At 48.2% G+C, this 15,256-nt stretch overlaps 1 protein-coding gene across 1 annotated transcript in view; it reads left to right on the forward strand.

Moving 5' to 3' along the window:
* LTF (lactotransferrin) overlaps positions 1 to 15,256 on the forward strand; it is a 31,423-nt gene that overhangs the window by 10,460 nt on the left and 5,707 nt on the right. Inside the window, exons 4-13 of the mRNA XM_072786500.1 lie at positions 221 to 403; positions 710 to 857; positions 1,822 to 1,877; positions 3,559 to 3,737; positions 4,210 to 4,384; positions 5,273 to 5,427; positions 6,592 to 6,682; positions 7,645 to 7,692; positions 8,666 to 8,821; positions 10,583 to 10,724. Coding sequence (XP_072642601.1) covers positions 221 to 403; positions 710 to 857; positions 1,822 to 1,877; positions 3,559 to 3,737; positions 4,210 to 4,384; positions 5,273 to 5,427; positions 6,592 to 6,682; positions 7,645 to 7,692; positions 8,666 to 8,821; positions 10,583 to 10,724 — 1,333 coding nt within the window. The remainder of the gene's footprint in view (positions 1 to 220; positions 404 to 709; positions 858 to 1,821; positions 1,878 to 3,558; positions 3,738 to 4,209; positions 4,385 to 5,272; positions 5,428 to 6,591; positions 6,683 to 7,644; positions 7,693 to 8,665; positions 8,822 to 10,582; positions 10,725 to 15,256) is intronic.

Here is a 15,256-nt window from a genome sequence, read left to right on the forward strand (position 1 = left end):
GAGGTGGGGTCCCACTTGCAAGGAACGGAGTCTCAGGTCTCTCTGGGCCAGATGCTGACCTGTTGCAGGGAGGACTTGCGTGGGTTCCCTGGGGAAACAGAGCAGGCCACGGGAAAAGGCAGCATATGGCTCCCCTTTGCACTAGGGCAAGGTCACAGTGGGCTGTTTCTCTCCCTCTGGTTCTGGCTAAGAGCTTTCAATTCTCTCTGTCCCTTTGCAGAGCAACAAATCCACTATTATGCTGTGGCCATAGCAAAGAAAGGCACCAACTTCCAGCTAAACCAACTACAGGGCGTGAGGTCCTGCCACACAGGCCTTGGCAGGTCTGCGGGATGGAACATCCCTATAGGTACCCTTCGTCCATTCTTAAACTGGACAGGGCCACCTGAGCCCCTTGAGGAAGGTAAGATGGCCGGGGGACAGTGGGCAATCTCTGGCAGGGGTCTCCAGGCCAACTGCACACACAGGCCACTTTGTAAAGCATGTGTGACGACCCACACACAATGGGCCCACTGCTCCAGTGGCCCTTGGGAGGTGGCAGCTGAGCCTGTTGTCAGCCAAGTGCATCTCTGAGCTCCTAGCCTCAGGAAGAGGCTATCCAGCAGGGGTGGAGGAAGTGGCTCTCTGCCCACAGGAGTGACACGGGAGGTGTGACGAGCTATGGCTGGGCTAGCTCACACTATGTGGTCTATTTCTCTGTGTTCAATAGCTGTAGCCAAATTCTTCTCTGCCAGCTGTGTGCCCTGTGCAGATGGAAAACAGTACCCTAACCTGTGTCGCCTGTGTGCGGGGACAGAGCAAAATAAATGTGCCTGCTCCTCCCAGGAACCATACTTCGGCTACTCTGGTGCCTTCAAGTGAGTGAGAGCGCCCTCTTCTCCCCAGTGGCTGAGCGCCACGTGTCCTCAGCCCAGGAGGCCTTTCCTCTGGCCCCAAATCCTGCCTAGCCGGCAGGGCAGGTCCAGTCCTTCTACTGCGTGTAGACAGAAGTTCTGAGTCCAAAGAGGACATTGACTTTGGCCGGTGCACCTGGCCCTCCAGGCGTCCCCACCTCCGCTGCACCAGATGCCCCCTAGGTGCCCCTCACCTCTATACCGGCCTGGTGAGCCACCACCCCGGCACTGGCCATTCCTTCTCACAACCCTGAGTCTGCTTTGCCCTGTGATGTCCTGGGTGCCCCTGCCGCTTTGCCCTCCCCCTAGCCACAGAGGAACTGAAGGGGTCTTGTCATGAGATGAGCAGTCCCGCGTTCCCGGCAGGACCGCTGGAGTGTCCAGGCTGTGTGGTCGGCCCTGCGTGGGCCTCGCCCCAGCCGGGAGACAGTGAGCTCGGCCCGACTGCCCCCAGCACCCTCTGTCCCCATCCTGAGGCTGATTCTGCTTCTCGTCCCCCATCTGCCTCCTGAGCTCAGGCAGTTTTGCAGAGGGAAGGCCCCCCACCTTGTCTGCCAGCCACCACTCAGTCCTGGGAGAAAGAAGCACATGACCAAGGAAGCTACTAAGACTTTACTCTCTGGTGTAGAGGCTTCAAACCCTTTTACAGAGAAAGACCCATTTTACCCTTTCAGCCCCTAACACAGGAGGTGGGGTGGGGGGGAGGGTCTCTGGCCAGCACCCGAGCCATTCTTCCCTCACAATCTACCAGGAGGTGGCACCTGCTGCCTTCTCAGATGGGGTGCTCCAAAGCCTCAGCACCCTGACCCCTGTGGGTCAGACGCCCACAGGAGAGGAGCCCTAGGGCCCCATTCCCCTGGGAGGCGTGGGGAAGAAGCTGAGAAGGGCCGCTCGGTGCTGACCATTCTGCCGCTTTCTCATTCCACAGGTGTCTGCAAGATGGGGCTGGAGATGTGGCTTTTGTCAGGGACAGCACAGTGTTTGGTAAGGGTCAGGAGGAGAGCCACGGGTACTGCCTTCTTTTATTTTATTCTCCCATAACTCTGAGTATTGAACTAATCAGATTCCTCATTTCTTGGGCACACTGTTGTCAAGGTTCCCTACAGGGCATGCCTCTTTTGTTATTTCCTATTTTAAACAATCATTTTTTCCTTAAATCCCCCATACCCACTGCCTTTCTTTTCCTCATAGACCGCCCTGCCACGTACTTGACACAAGTCTTTCGAGATATATATGGTCTTGTAAAATGCAGAGTGCCATTTGTGCTTTGGGGGTTCCCAAACCACAGAAGTTTCAGTATTAGAAACCATGCTGCTACCCAGATTTTCCACCCAGCATTTCGTTTTAGAGATTTATCTATGTTGTGTGTATGTCTTGCTCAGTGGTTCTAAGAGTTGAGGAATGCACCATGGAAAGTGGCCACCAGATCTGAAGTGCATGCTTACATTTTCTCCTGTTGGTATGATTTTGCTGTGGCCTCTTTAAAAAATGGCATTTGTCAAGGTCAAGAACTTTACCAAGTTCTCTATATTACTAGTTTTCTGAAACTAAAAAATAAAACCTCAAAAACCAAAAAACCACCAACAAACACAAATAGATGCTGAACATACACATGCTTTTTCTGCACCGATTAAGATTAAGATGATCTCACGGTTCTCCTCCTTTACTCCATTAATGGTGGGAATCGCTTTAGCTTTTTGTTTGTTTGTTTGTTTTAGCTTTTTTGAGGCCTGACCATTCTTTTGTTATTGGAATAAACTGATAAACCTTAATCCTGATCTATTAGTTTTTAAAATACTCTGTTAGACTGAGTTTAGCTAATGTATATTTGAGATTGATGCATTCATTTTCCTAAGTACAAAAGTCCTGTAATTCTCTCCTGTACCTCTCTCTCCTGATTTTTTTAAAAATTTTTGTTTATTTATGATAGTCACAGAGAGAGAGAGAGGCAGAGACACAGGCAGAGGGAGAAGCAGGCTCCATGCACCGGGAGCCCGACGTGGGATTCAATCCCGGGTCTCCAGGATCGCGCCCTGGGCCAAAGGCAGGCGCTAATCCGCTGCGCCACCCAGGGATCCCTCTCTCCTGATTTTGAGATCAAGTTTGTACTAATCTCATAAAATGAGTTGGGCAGGTTCCTGTCACTTTATATATTTTGAAGCAACTTACATATGAGATACATTAGCAGTTCCAAATCGGGCTGAACCGGCTCCTAGAAACAGTTTTTCCCCTTCTTTTGATAACACCCAATGTCGGGAAGTGATTCAACTGTATTTCCTGCCTTAAAAATGCTTCTCATTTTTATTATTTCTAGAGGGATGGGCAAGGGCATTTCCATGTGACCTTTTTCTAGGTGGAGTTGTCCTGGAAACAGATGGAGTCTGGTTCTGCCTCCTTGGCTGGCCTGGCAGCGGTCGTAATGATCCCAGAGCAGCCTGTCGGACCCACAGGACCACTAGGCTGGCCCTCAAGGCTTTCTGAGCACTACTTTTCTTTTTTCAATGTTCTGGAGCAATCCACTGTCTTTCTGACCCCCCAGTTTTGTAGAGTGCATATGATATCTCCTCTAGTTCACAATGTGGGGGGAGGGAAATTGCAGTTCATGGTTAATGCCTACATGTAGTGACCTCATCTGCACTCCCCTCCACTTCTACCCTTCCTCTAGAGAACCTGCCAGACAAGGCTGACCAGGACAAGTATGAGCTGCTCTGCTTAAATAACACTCGGAAGCCAGTGGACGCATTCAAGGATTGCCACCTGGCCCGGGTCCCTTCTCATGCTGTTGTGGCCCGAAGTGTGGGTGGCAAGGAGGACTTGATCTGGAGGCTTCTTCAGAAGGCACAGGTATCCACCCCACCCCCCACTCTCCCCACCTGCTTGGATTTGCGACGGGGAGATTCCTTCCTTCCTTAATAGCCTGCTGCCCTAGAAGTCCTTCTGCAGCCTGTCTGCGCAACACTTTACAAATTCCGTGAACTGCTTACCTTGGCTGTGCTCCAGACAGCAGAAACAATAGAAATCTCTCCCGCATTACTGATGAACAGTGTCTCACGGGCTGGAGCAGAAGCAGGGGGAGGATGATGCAGTATTCTCAGGACCCCAGAGTGCTCGGGCCCTGGCAACTTTTGAAGGAATAAGCCACAGCTGAGCTTGTGTCACAGGGATGGCACCAGTCCCTGCACAGGAGGAAGTGAACCAAGCTTCCTGCTCTCAGGATCATCCCCGAGCTTCAGATACTGTTTTTCAACATTGTGTTTCTTCCTTTCCTCTCTATTTACCACTGACACTGTAATTCTATTTTTTTTTCCTCAATTAGGAAAATTTTGGAAAAGACAAGTCATCTGCATTCCAGCTCTTTGGCTCTCCTAGTGGGGAAAAGGATTTGCTGTTCAAAGACTCTGCCATTGGGTTTTTGAGGATTCCCTCAAATATAGATTCTGAGCTGTACCTTGGCTTCAACTACATCAACGCCATCCAGAGCCTGAAGGAAAGTGAGTGAGGCCCTGGGCACGCTGTGGGGGCAGGCTGGTGCTGGTGGTAAGCCAAGGGGGAGGCCTTCCAGGAAGTACTCTGTGCTCCCTTCTCAGGCAGCACGGCTCTGCTCCGGAGTGGTCACTTCTCCATTTGAGGCAGATGCCAGTGTTCTATCAACCAAGCCAGGGCGTTTTAACATGCAGGAGTGTCTCCAAACTAACATGTCAGGCGCCCAGCTAATGCCGTCACATGTCCCTGTGTATGTATGTCAGGCTTTCCAGCCCTGATAGAAAAATCAACCTGTCTCCTGTGAAATAAGATACATGCACATGAACCAAGAGAGCCAGGTCCCTCCAGGGATGAATTCTGGAAGCTGGGTGAACACCAAGTCTGGGCTGGGGCCCTGCACTTGACGGGATACCACATGAGTGGGCCAGCTCAACCAGGCTCCTCCCCTCCTTATGGGAGGCGTGGGATGGAGTGGAGTGGGGAGATGGGGGGAACCAGGACACGGCACTGCAGTTGAAGGTGGTCACTGCCCTAGGAGAGTTCAGGGCAAGGGTCAGTGTCCCCTGGGCCATCTCTTGGGACTGCCACTGTCTTTGTGTCCTGGAGCTTTTATCCCATGGAACCGAGATATTAGGCAAGTCATCCCAATAAGGCTTGAAGGGTGGTGGATTAGAAGCCAGGAAGTGTCCAAAAGAATGGAAATGAGAAGCCAGTGAGGAGAAGGGGCTGGGCCGCTGAGAGTGCAGGGGGAGGGCAGGGCGGCAGGTGCAGGGGCGCTTCCCCGAAGGAGCAGCGCGCGCGGGCTGGAGGGCGGCGGGGGCGCCTGGGTGCTCCTGCCTGGCTCAGGGCCCCACGACGACGGCCGTGTCCCCGTGTCCCCGTGTCCCTATGCGCAGAGGATTCGGACTCGGCGGAGCGGCGCGCGCGGGTGGCGTGGTGCGCGGTGGGCGAGGCGGAGCAGCGCAAGTGCGAGCAGTGGGTGCGCGCCAGCGGCGGGAGCGTGAGCTGCGTATCGGCGCCCAGCGGGGAGGACTGCATCGCGCTGGTCCTGGTAGGGGCGGCCGCTCCGCCGGCAGGGGCGGAGGGGGGGGCACGGGGGGGGGGACCCGCGAGGCTCCGCGCTCGCCCCCACCGCTTCTGGTGCTTCGAGGGGCGCGCGATCATTGCAGGGGACTGGGGGAGCACAGACAGGTGGCACGTATAGAACACAAAGAGCAGAGACGCACCACGGTTCACGTTTTGCAGCACACGCGTGTGTGCGCCCGCAAGCATCCTGGATCGTACCAGTTCCCTGGGGTTCGAGCCCTGGGCCCTTCTCGGTGCGTTGCGGCCATTGGCCCACGCGCATGTATATTCTTTGAAAACACCGAAAAATGATCTTAGGGCATCTTTCCTATGGACATGGCTCGGTTTAGCTGGGATCCTATTCTGCTTTGTCCCCTTACCTCGTTATGACCAATAACCCCATGGTGCTGCGTCCCTGAATGGAAGTGTTCCACTACGTCTCCAGGTATTTTTAGTAGAGTTGTAAAAAATAATTACTGAGCCTGCAAAGAGGGAGTTTGCAGTCTTTTCTTGTTTGTTTGTTTAAGATTTCATTTATTTATTCATGAGAGACACACAGAGAGAGGCAGAGACACCGGCAGAGGGAGAAGCAGGCCCCCTGCATGACCCCGATTGGGGACTCTGCCCTAGGACCCCGGGATCGCGACCTGAGCCAAAGGCAGACTCTCAACCGTTGAGCTACTCAGGTGCTCCGGGAGTTTGCAGTCTAGATGAATCCGTGTTCTGATGTTGGGATGCGGGCTCATCCTTTCCCATCATGAGAGAGATCAGTCATTTCTGCTCCCGTGGTGAACAACTTCTGTGTAGCACAGAATGTAGTGCCAGTGGACTAAGACTAGACCAGGCCTGTGGTTTTCATGCATCTCCTCAGTGAGTGAGGCTGGTCCAGGAGGGCGTCCCAAGAGTGCTTGGAGGACAGAGGGTGAGTGTGACCTGTGCCTGGTTTCTCCAACAGAAGTGACAGCATGAAAGGCGTGTGGGACTGGTAGAGAATCAATAGTGTTTCCTTGGGTGCTCAGTTCAACCCCAGTCTCTTTCTGCTACGCTTGATGTTCTCTGATATAAGGCTGTGCCCTTAGAGAGCTTAAGGACAGGAAGGACAGGTGAGAGCCTCACTATGTAGTGCTGACGATTTGCTTTGGTTTTACAGAAAGGAAAAGCTGATGCCCTGAGCCTGGATGGAGGACTTATCTATGTTGCGGGCAAGTGTGGTTTGGTGCCTGTCCTGGCAGAGAACCAAAGTAAGTCTGGGGGAGTGTCCTCTCTAGTTTATTCCATTTGGCCCGTGAGAGGAGGAAGCCCACTTGGTAGGTCCAGGTGGAGATGTTGAGATGGACGGATGCATTCAAACAGGAGAATCAGAGCTGGCGGTGGAGGAGAATAAAGGGAAGGGGCTTTTACCCACACAGCCTGCTGTGTTGAGAAGTGACAGCACAGATTAGCTTTCTCCTCTTCATTTACAAAAAGATTTTAGGGGCACCTGGGTGGTTCATTTGGTTAGGCGTCTGACTTAAGATCAGGTCATGATCTTAGGGTTTTGGGATCAAGCCCTATGCCAGGCTCCCTGCTCAATGGGGAACCTGCTTCTTCCTCTCCCTCTGCCCTGCTCCCCCCACGCTGTCTCTCAAATAAATAAAATCTTTTAAAAAAAGGTTTTAGTAAAGTATAATATACATATAGGAAAGTTTCCATAAGTGTGGAACTCAGTGATATTTCACAAACTGGTACGTTCCCATGCACTAGTGCCCAGGTCAAGACACAACAAGTTCCACGTGGCCCTGGGTGCCTTCCTGCCACCAGCCCCCTTATTCCAGCCTGAGTAATGACCCCTGACCTCAAAAGGCACAGAGCAATTCCACCTGTTTTAAACCTTACATGCAAGGCACGTGCTTCGTACATCTCTCGCTCAGTGTTACATTTGTGCTAGTCATCCAAAGAATATTGAATCGTGTGGGTGTGTGGTATCCTGTGGTGTGACTCTGCCACAGTCATTGTCCCTTCTACAGTGGTGGAAAGGCCTTTGGGTAGTTTCCAGTTGGTGGCCATTGTGCATGAGCTACTGTGAGCATCCGTGTCTTTTGGTGAACACATGGATGCCCTTCTGCTGAATGGGATGGCTGGACAGTCTCTTTGGATCCGATCCTGCATCACTGAGATTTGAAAGCTTGTGACTTCTCAAAGCTGCTTGTTTTTGTTCTTTCAGAATCACAGAACCCTAGTGACGTAGATTGTGTGGATAGACTGGCGGAAGGTGAGTTGGAATCTGCTAATTTCAGGGTCAAGGGTGAGTTCTCCTTGCCAGAGGAGGAGGTGGCAGGAACTTTAAGAAAAACTCACAGAAAGAGATGCAGCCATAGCAGCCATAAGTTCTTTTGAAGCTGCAAATAATTCATAGATGAGTAATTGTAATTAATGTTCTGCTGACCGTCACACTTGGCAGAGGACTTCCAGAGTTCCTCATTGTGTTCTGGTCATGAGAAAGGAGGGTGTTACATCCCTGTCTCATATGGTTGAGGAAACAGGGACCCAGACAGTCCCAGGCATGGAGGTGCCCTGGATCTCACTCACAGGCATAGATGATCCTGTGGTGGCTCCTGGCCTTGAACCAGGTCTCCAGTGCTAAATCCCATGCTCTGAGCATGACCCCCACCCTCCCGCCAGCGCCTGTGCTTGCCCAGCTTCAAAAGAGCTCTGCACTCACCACAGCTGGAATCTGTCCGGTGTAGACTATCAGGAGAGGGACTGCCACCAGGTTGACGCTCTCACAACGCAGGGCTGGTTCGCAGTCAGCACAGGGAGGTCCTTGGAGACGCACCCCCTGCATCTACACAGCACTTAGTCTGGTGGCCATCATTGCTCGGGCCCGATGCCCATTGCAGTTGGTAATTTATGCACTATTGAGGTCTCACTTGTTCATTGTTGCTTTAGTAGCTCACGTGTAATGGAATTGCCGGTTTATGACTCAGGGACGCATTGTGGCTGGTCAAGGGTGGTCCCTAGCAATCACTTAAAGAATCAGCTTTTCTTACTCTTTCATTTCATAGCCTAGATCACCCTCACCTTCGCATAGAGCCGCCACTTAAGCTTCTGACAATGGCCAGATATCTGTGGGCATCACTGCCTAATCATGCTCCTTGACCTATTTTGGCTCGGGTTGCAGAGGCTGCACTAGAGTCCAATGCCAGCCCCCCTGGATGTTCAGACCTGCTCTTCTGTTGTTCAAGGTTACCTTGCTGTGGCCGTTGTCAGGAAATCAGATGCCGATCTCACCTGGAACACTCTGAGAGGCAGGAAGTCCTGCCACACTGCTGTGGGCAGGACTGCAGGCTGGAACATCCCCATGGGCCTGCTCTTCAACCAGTTAGGCTCCTGCAAATTTGGTAAGGCGTCCTCAAGGAGGCATGGGTGGACCATCTGGGCGGGTAGACACATGGAGCTGTGAGACCTCAGGGAAGGGCAGGGATGGGGAGCTACAGGTTGACCGCAGCCCGAAGGCCCATTTTGGGGTGACCATGTTGTCCATGTGGCTGCCTCCTGCAGTCAGAGCAGTGCTGAGTGTGTCTCTACCCGACACTTCCCCTGCCCTAGCCACCTCACTCCAGGATAAAAAACCTGGGGGATCAGTCTGTTTCTGCACCCTAAGAATTGATACAGGTTCCAAGAAGTTCAGCTGTTACTTTCCTGTCTCTTGGAGCACCAGATCCAAATTTCTCATAGGTGCTGGCTTCCTAATGTGGGGAAAGGCACCTGTCTCCCTCAGGAAACTGACTTCTTGTTCCATACTGCAAGGGAACCAAATATGAGCTCTAGGGTTCCGACTCAACTGCTTGTGGGGCCTTCTCTCTCTGCCATACCCCACGCTCACACCCCAGGTATAAGTCAGCCCCCCCCCACCTGCTATGGGGCCTGCTGATGTGGAAGTGTGTGGCATGTTCTCGCCAGGGCTCACCCCTCGTGTAAGCAGCTCCTCAAGTGGGGGCGCTGCTGCATTTTGAGTGGATTTGGGATCCTGGCTCAAGCAGACTTCTATGTGGCTCTGCTCCTTGCCATTAGCACTCACCGATTTCACCCTTTCTGACCCCAGTGGCTGTCTCATTAGTGGGGAAGCTGCCCAGACCTTAGCAGGTGTGCTCCCTGGCCCTCTCCACAGGTTGGCATGTGCTGTGGCTCTTCCAGTGGCAGGGGCTGCACAAATCTGATAGCAGGTACTAGCTGCTCATCAAGGCAGGACTTTCTTGTTGCCACTGTGTCCTTTCTCCTTACCCATATTAATCCATGTTAACTCCTTAACTTGGGTTAAATCACATGGTTCATTAGTTCAGATTAAGTTTGGTGCAAGGAGAGAAAACTCCAAGTGGCAGAGGCTTCAACAAAGCAGAGGTTTCTTTCTCTCTCACGTCAGTGAGATCCAGAGGTTAGATTGTCCAGAGCTACTGTGACAATGACACGATGTCAGAAACCCGGGTTTCAAACATCTGGCTACTTTGATATATGTGGCTGCCAAGCTCAAGGTCATTTCATGGCCCATGTCACAACTGGAGGTCTGGTGCCCGTTTGTGCATGCCGTGTGCAGAAGGAAGGGGAAGGAGAGGAAGGAGGGAAAGGCCTGGGCCAACTGTCTTTGAAGGGTGTAAGACACTGGCATGCAACACCCCTCTTGTCTCTCGCTGGCGAGTTCCTAGCCGCATGGCTATACTAACCACAGGGCATCTGGTAAGACCAGGCTTTATTCTAAGGGGCCAGGAGCCCAGGTCAAAAGCAGGGTTTCTATTTCTGAGGAAAGGAGAAATCAGATCCTGGAGGGCAGCCAGCAGGTTCTGCTGCAGGTTGCAGCCAAGTTCATTAGTTGAGTGTCCAGCCCGAGGCTGTCATGATGGGACCCTCTGTCAGGTAGCATGAAGACCTTCTTCTCCACCCCCCAGGCAGCTATTCACACCTGTCGGTGCCTCCCGTGTGAAGCTATTCTGATTTCTACTGGGCCCTTGGTTGGTGGTAGCACAGGGCAGTCTGCGATAGTGAGTGTATGCATGTCTGTCCAGGGCAATGGAATGAACCCAACCCAAGCTGCATCGCCTGCTGGGTAAAGGCCTCTTATCTTGAATCAGGTGGGGATGGCTGACTCCCATGTTCCTTCTCTGCAGATGAATTCTTTAGCCAGAGCTGTGCCCCTGGGGCCGACCCGAAGTCCAGTCTCTGCGCACTGTGCATTGGTGACGAGAAGGGTGAGAACAAGTGTGCGCCCAACAATAGTGAGAGATACTTTGGCTACACCGGGGCTTTCAGGTGAGTGCTGTGGCTGAGGCTTGCCCAGGATAGGGCCTTGTCCTTCATCCCTCATCTTCCAGCATCTTACAGTGCATTTCTAAGGAGCCAGATGTGGCCTGTCACAGCAGAGCCAGGAAACAGCCTGGGGTCCACTAAAAGGCTGCACCTGTGAGGGCTCCCCGCTCCTCCCCTCGGGGCTGCCATGGGGCTGCATGACTTCAGCTCTGCTGGGCCCTCCCCTGTGGCCTGGGGCCAAAATCAAAGGGTAGTATTTGTGGTCTCTTAAGTCCTTTCTACCACCCATTTTTATGTGCAAGAGTTCTCTTTCCTGGAGCCACCACCTTCTTCTCTCCCACCCTCTCCCTCTCCCCTACCCCATCACCTTTGTCTAGGTTATCATTACATCCCACACGTCACTTCTCTCTTTGATTTCAGCCTTAGAAATGGCAAAGACAAAGCAAGACTGCAGTGTTATTCTCCACTAGTAAAGTGAAAGATAAACCAAAAAATAAGTTTTTGGAATTTACCAGTTCTAACCACTTAGTGATCCACAGTAACTATCCACAATTCACAGTTACCACTCTGCTCCTACAAATGCTGGGATCATTTCTCAGGGGTCCTTTCTAATTCCTTTTTCTCTATTCACCAAGAATATATTGCACTTGGGGCACCTGGGTGGTTCAGTCTGTTAAGCATCTGACTCTTGATCTCAGCTCAGATCTTGATCTCAGAATGGTGAATTTAACCTCTGCATTGGGCTCCATGTTGGACATGGAGTCTACTAAAAAAAAAAAAAGAAAGAAAAAAAGAAAGAAAGAAAGAAAAGAAAAGAAAAGGAAAGGAAAGGCAAAAAAATATTGGACCACAAGATGGCATCATGGATCTGACAATGACAGTGGACAACCGGGGTCTTTGAACTTAATATATAAATACAGTAGCCTTCTCTCCAATGATGGGATGATATAGACATAACTTTTACTATAGTGTGAGTGACTCCTAAAAATATTTTGTGACTTTATAAGAATATCTTTAAAAGACTAAAGATTTCCTGGGGTGCCTGGGCAGCTCAGTGGGTTAAGTGTCTGCCTTTGGCTCAGGTCATGATCTCAAGGTCCTGGGATCAAGCCCTGCATCAGGCTCCCTGCTCAGCAGGAAGTCTGCTTCTCCCTCTGCCCTTACCCTACTTGTGCTCTTTCATGCTCTCTTTCTCTCAAATAAATAAATAAATAAATAAAATATTTTTAAAAAAGACTAAAGATTTGCAAATGGAAAAGTTGTGATGTGATTCTGCTCAGAAATATTGAGTAGACACATATGTGATAAAAACCCAGAGGAGTCATGTGCTTTTCCTTTTAAACTTTTGGGAAAGTATTATTTCATTGGAAACACCACACTTTAGTATTCCTGTTATATGAGAAGGAAATGCTTTGTCTTTTGTCTAAACTGAAAGCTGGAACCAGAACTCCCATCACTGCTGTATTTCTAACTAACAATCTTATATTACTGGTTCTTAATTTTCAGTTTTCAGCTATTTTCCACTGACTTTCCATTATGGAAGAAGAGATTCCAGCCTCTCCTGCTGCTCCTATGTCTATTCTACTCACAACTATGAATTTCACCCGCTTTTAAACTCAGCAAATTTATGTCGTATATGTGCTTACGTTATTATGAATATGTAAATATTCCTGTATTAAATATGTGTATAATAAGATTGCACTTCCCTTATGGTACAAAGTTTTTGTTTACTCTAGAGTTAGTAGGTGTCTTATTTTTTTATTTTCTTAATTTTCTGTGCTTAAAAAAGAAATCAGTAATTCATCTCAAAACTGCTAGCCAGTAATGTAAACCTGCTAACGATACATACTCAGAGTGAATGCTGACATGGGTTCATCAGATGCTTCTCTAGATCCCTTGCACATCTGTGGTCTGGGATTCCCCTTGACAGTCATTCTGGGATTTCCCTTCTGCATACTTCATGTTAAATTGCCTGTTTCCTGCATATCATATCTTTCACTTTCTTGGTTTTGTTGGCACAAAACACATCTTTTTGAGAAAGGCTGAATTGGCCTTGGTGGTTTTTGAGTATTACCTGCCTGAAGATGTCTTTATACTACCTTTGAAATGATTTACAGTTGGGCTGGATAACTAAGCGTAGGTCGAAAAACATTCTCCCTAGAGATTAAAAAAAATTTTTTTTAAAGATTTTATTTACTTATTCATGGGAGACACTGAGACAGAGAGAGGCAGAGGGAGAAGCAGGCTCCATGCAGGGAGCCCGATGCGGGACTCGATCCCGGGTCTCCAGGATCACACCCTGGGCTAAAGATGGAGCTAAACAGCTGAGCCACCCAGGGTGCCCCTCCCTAGAGATTTTTTTTTCCATCCCTAGAGATTTTGATTTTGGATTTTCCATATCTGGGAAATGACAGTGTTAGCTATTTTGACCAATTCTCTCACTAAAAACAAGCAAAAATGCTGAATTAGTCCACAGGTGCACACACATACACACGTTCTTAGGACTACCGAATAAATGACAAAGGAGTAAGATTATTAAGGGTGAATAGGAATTCAGAGAGCTAAGTGTTCACTTTGTCCTGAGGACACACTTGAATACACAAGTTACATACACCTTCAGAGAGTAATGAATCAGAAGTAATTTCCCCACCTACTCCTGGGGGCATCAAGTTGGTGGATACTGAGGAAAATAGGGAGAAGAATATACACCATCCCTGAGAAACTGAATCCATGAGCTACCTCCTGCATGGATTTGCAGCTCAAACTCATATCCCCTAAAATGGTCCAGAAATTCTCAAATCATAAATATTTTTATTATTTTAAAAAAAGATTTTATTTATGTATTTGAGAGAGTGAGAGAAGAGAGAGCATGAGTGGGGGAAGAACAGAGGGAGAGGGAGAAGGAGACCCCCCCCAATGAGCAGGGAATCCGCCACCTCGGGGCTCGGTCCTGGGACTCCGGGATCATGACCTGAGCTGAAGGCAGACATTTAACCAACTGGGTCACCCAGGTGCCCCTCATAAATATTTTTAAAAGTGGTCCCAAACTAGCAGCCCCTCTAGAAACTTGCCTGGAAGACAGCACCTTCAGGATAGGCCTCAAAGATTGCTCAAAAATCCGGTCTCAATAACAATGAGCAGTACATAGTCAAAAGGAACTAATATTAACCAAATACACAGGGGAAAAGTTATCAGAAGCAACATCCAGCAGAAACAATATGGTAGTATTTTTATAAAAGAATAAGAATTTCTGGAAAGGAAAAAAATATAGCAATTGAAACCAACTATGCAGTTGACCGGTTAAACAGCTTAGGCATAGCTAAAAAAAGAATTGAGGAAGATATGTGAAAAAATTATCCAGAATGTAACAGAAAGACAGAAGTTACACTAAATTCAAAAATTAAAAAAAAAAAAAACATTAGTTCATTGTCTTCTAGATCTGGAATTTCTGTTGAGAAATCTGATACCACTTTGAATTCCTGATTCTTTGTATCTGACTGTTCCTTTTTGAAAAAAGATTATTTTTGAGTTTTCAACAATTTATTTGTAACTTCCTCATTCTGAGAGAATAAGGTTCAGGAGGCTTAGAAAGTGTCTTAGATATACAGGTTGACACAAAGAATATTTTGTAAAGATTAAAGAAATCAAACACCTATACTTCCTTCTTAAATATATATTTCTCTCAATTTACAGAGATTTAATAATGAATGAAAAATACTCTTTAGGAAAAATTCATTTGGGGTTTTATCAAAAGTAAAATGCTTTGAAAATGAGTTTCTTAAGAGGTTTCTGAGTTTTTAAAAAACGATTTTTAAAAATCTCTAGTGTTCTGAAACTTCATACTTCTATTTCTTCATGTGGGTTTCCTTTTAATCCTTTGGATTGGGCACTTGGTGGGCCTGTTTCATTTGGAAGCTCAAATTGTTCTGGGAAATTTTACATCATTATGTCTTTGATAATTTCTACCCTGTTTTCTCTGATTTCTCTGTAAACTTTAGTTCTTAAATTATAGACTCTTGGATTATCATTTCATTTTCTTATTTATCTTTTATTATTTACTTTTTGTTATCTTCCAGTTTCTGGGGTATTTGCTTAGCTTAATCATATATCATTTTTTAGAATTTTTATGATGATGATTTTTTACATTCTAAGAACACTTTGTCTTCTGACTGGTCCTTTGTTTAGAGCTGCTTGTTCTTGTTTTATGAGTTCTGCACTTTCTTTCATCTCCTTAATGATATTAATCATAGTCTAAAAAGTTTTATTTTGTCTCCTGTATTGTCTCTGTATATTATGAATATAATTAGCTATTTTTTTCAGTCTACATTTTTTCTAGCATTTCTTCAAGGATTCAGTGGTTTCTGGCCATTTGTCCATATTTAAGAATGAAATACTAGCGCTGACTGTTCTGTGTCAGGTACCACATCTTGACTTATGAGCCTCACCTGTGGGGCAATTGGTGTGTGTCATTTCACTATGGGGCATCCAAATATGAGAATCTATAGGAATTTTTCTTGGATTGATCAGGTTTTCCA

Source organism: Canis lupus, chromosome 19, assembly GCF_048164855.1.
Source record: "Canis lupus baileyi chromosome 19, mCanLup2.hap1, whole genome shotgun sequence".
Classification (NCBI taxonomy): Eukaryota; Metazoa; Chordata; class Mammalia; order Carnivora; family Canidae; genus Canis; species Canis lupus.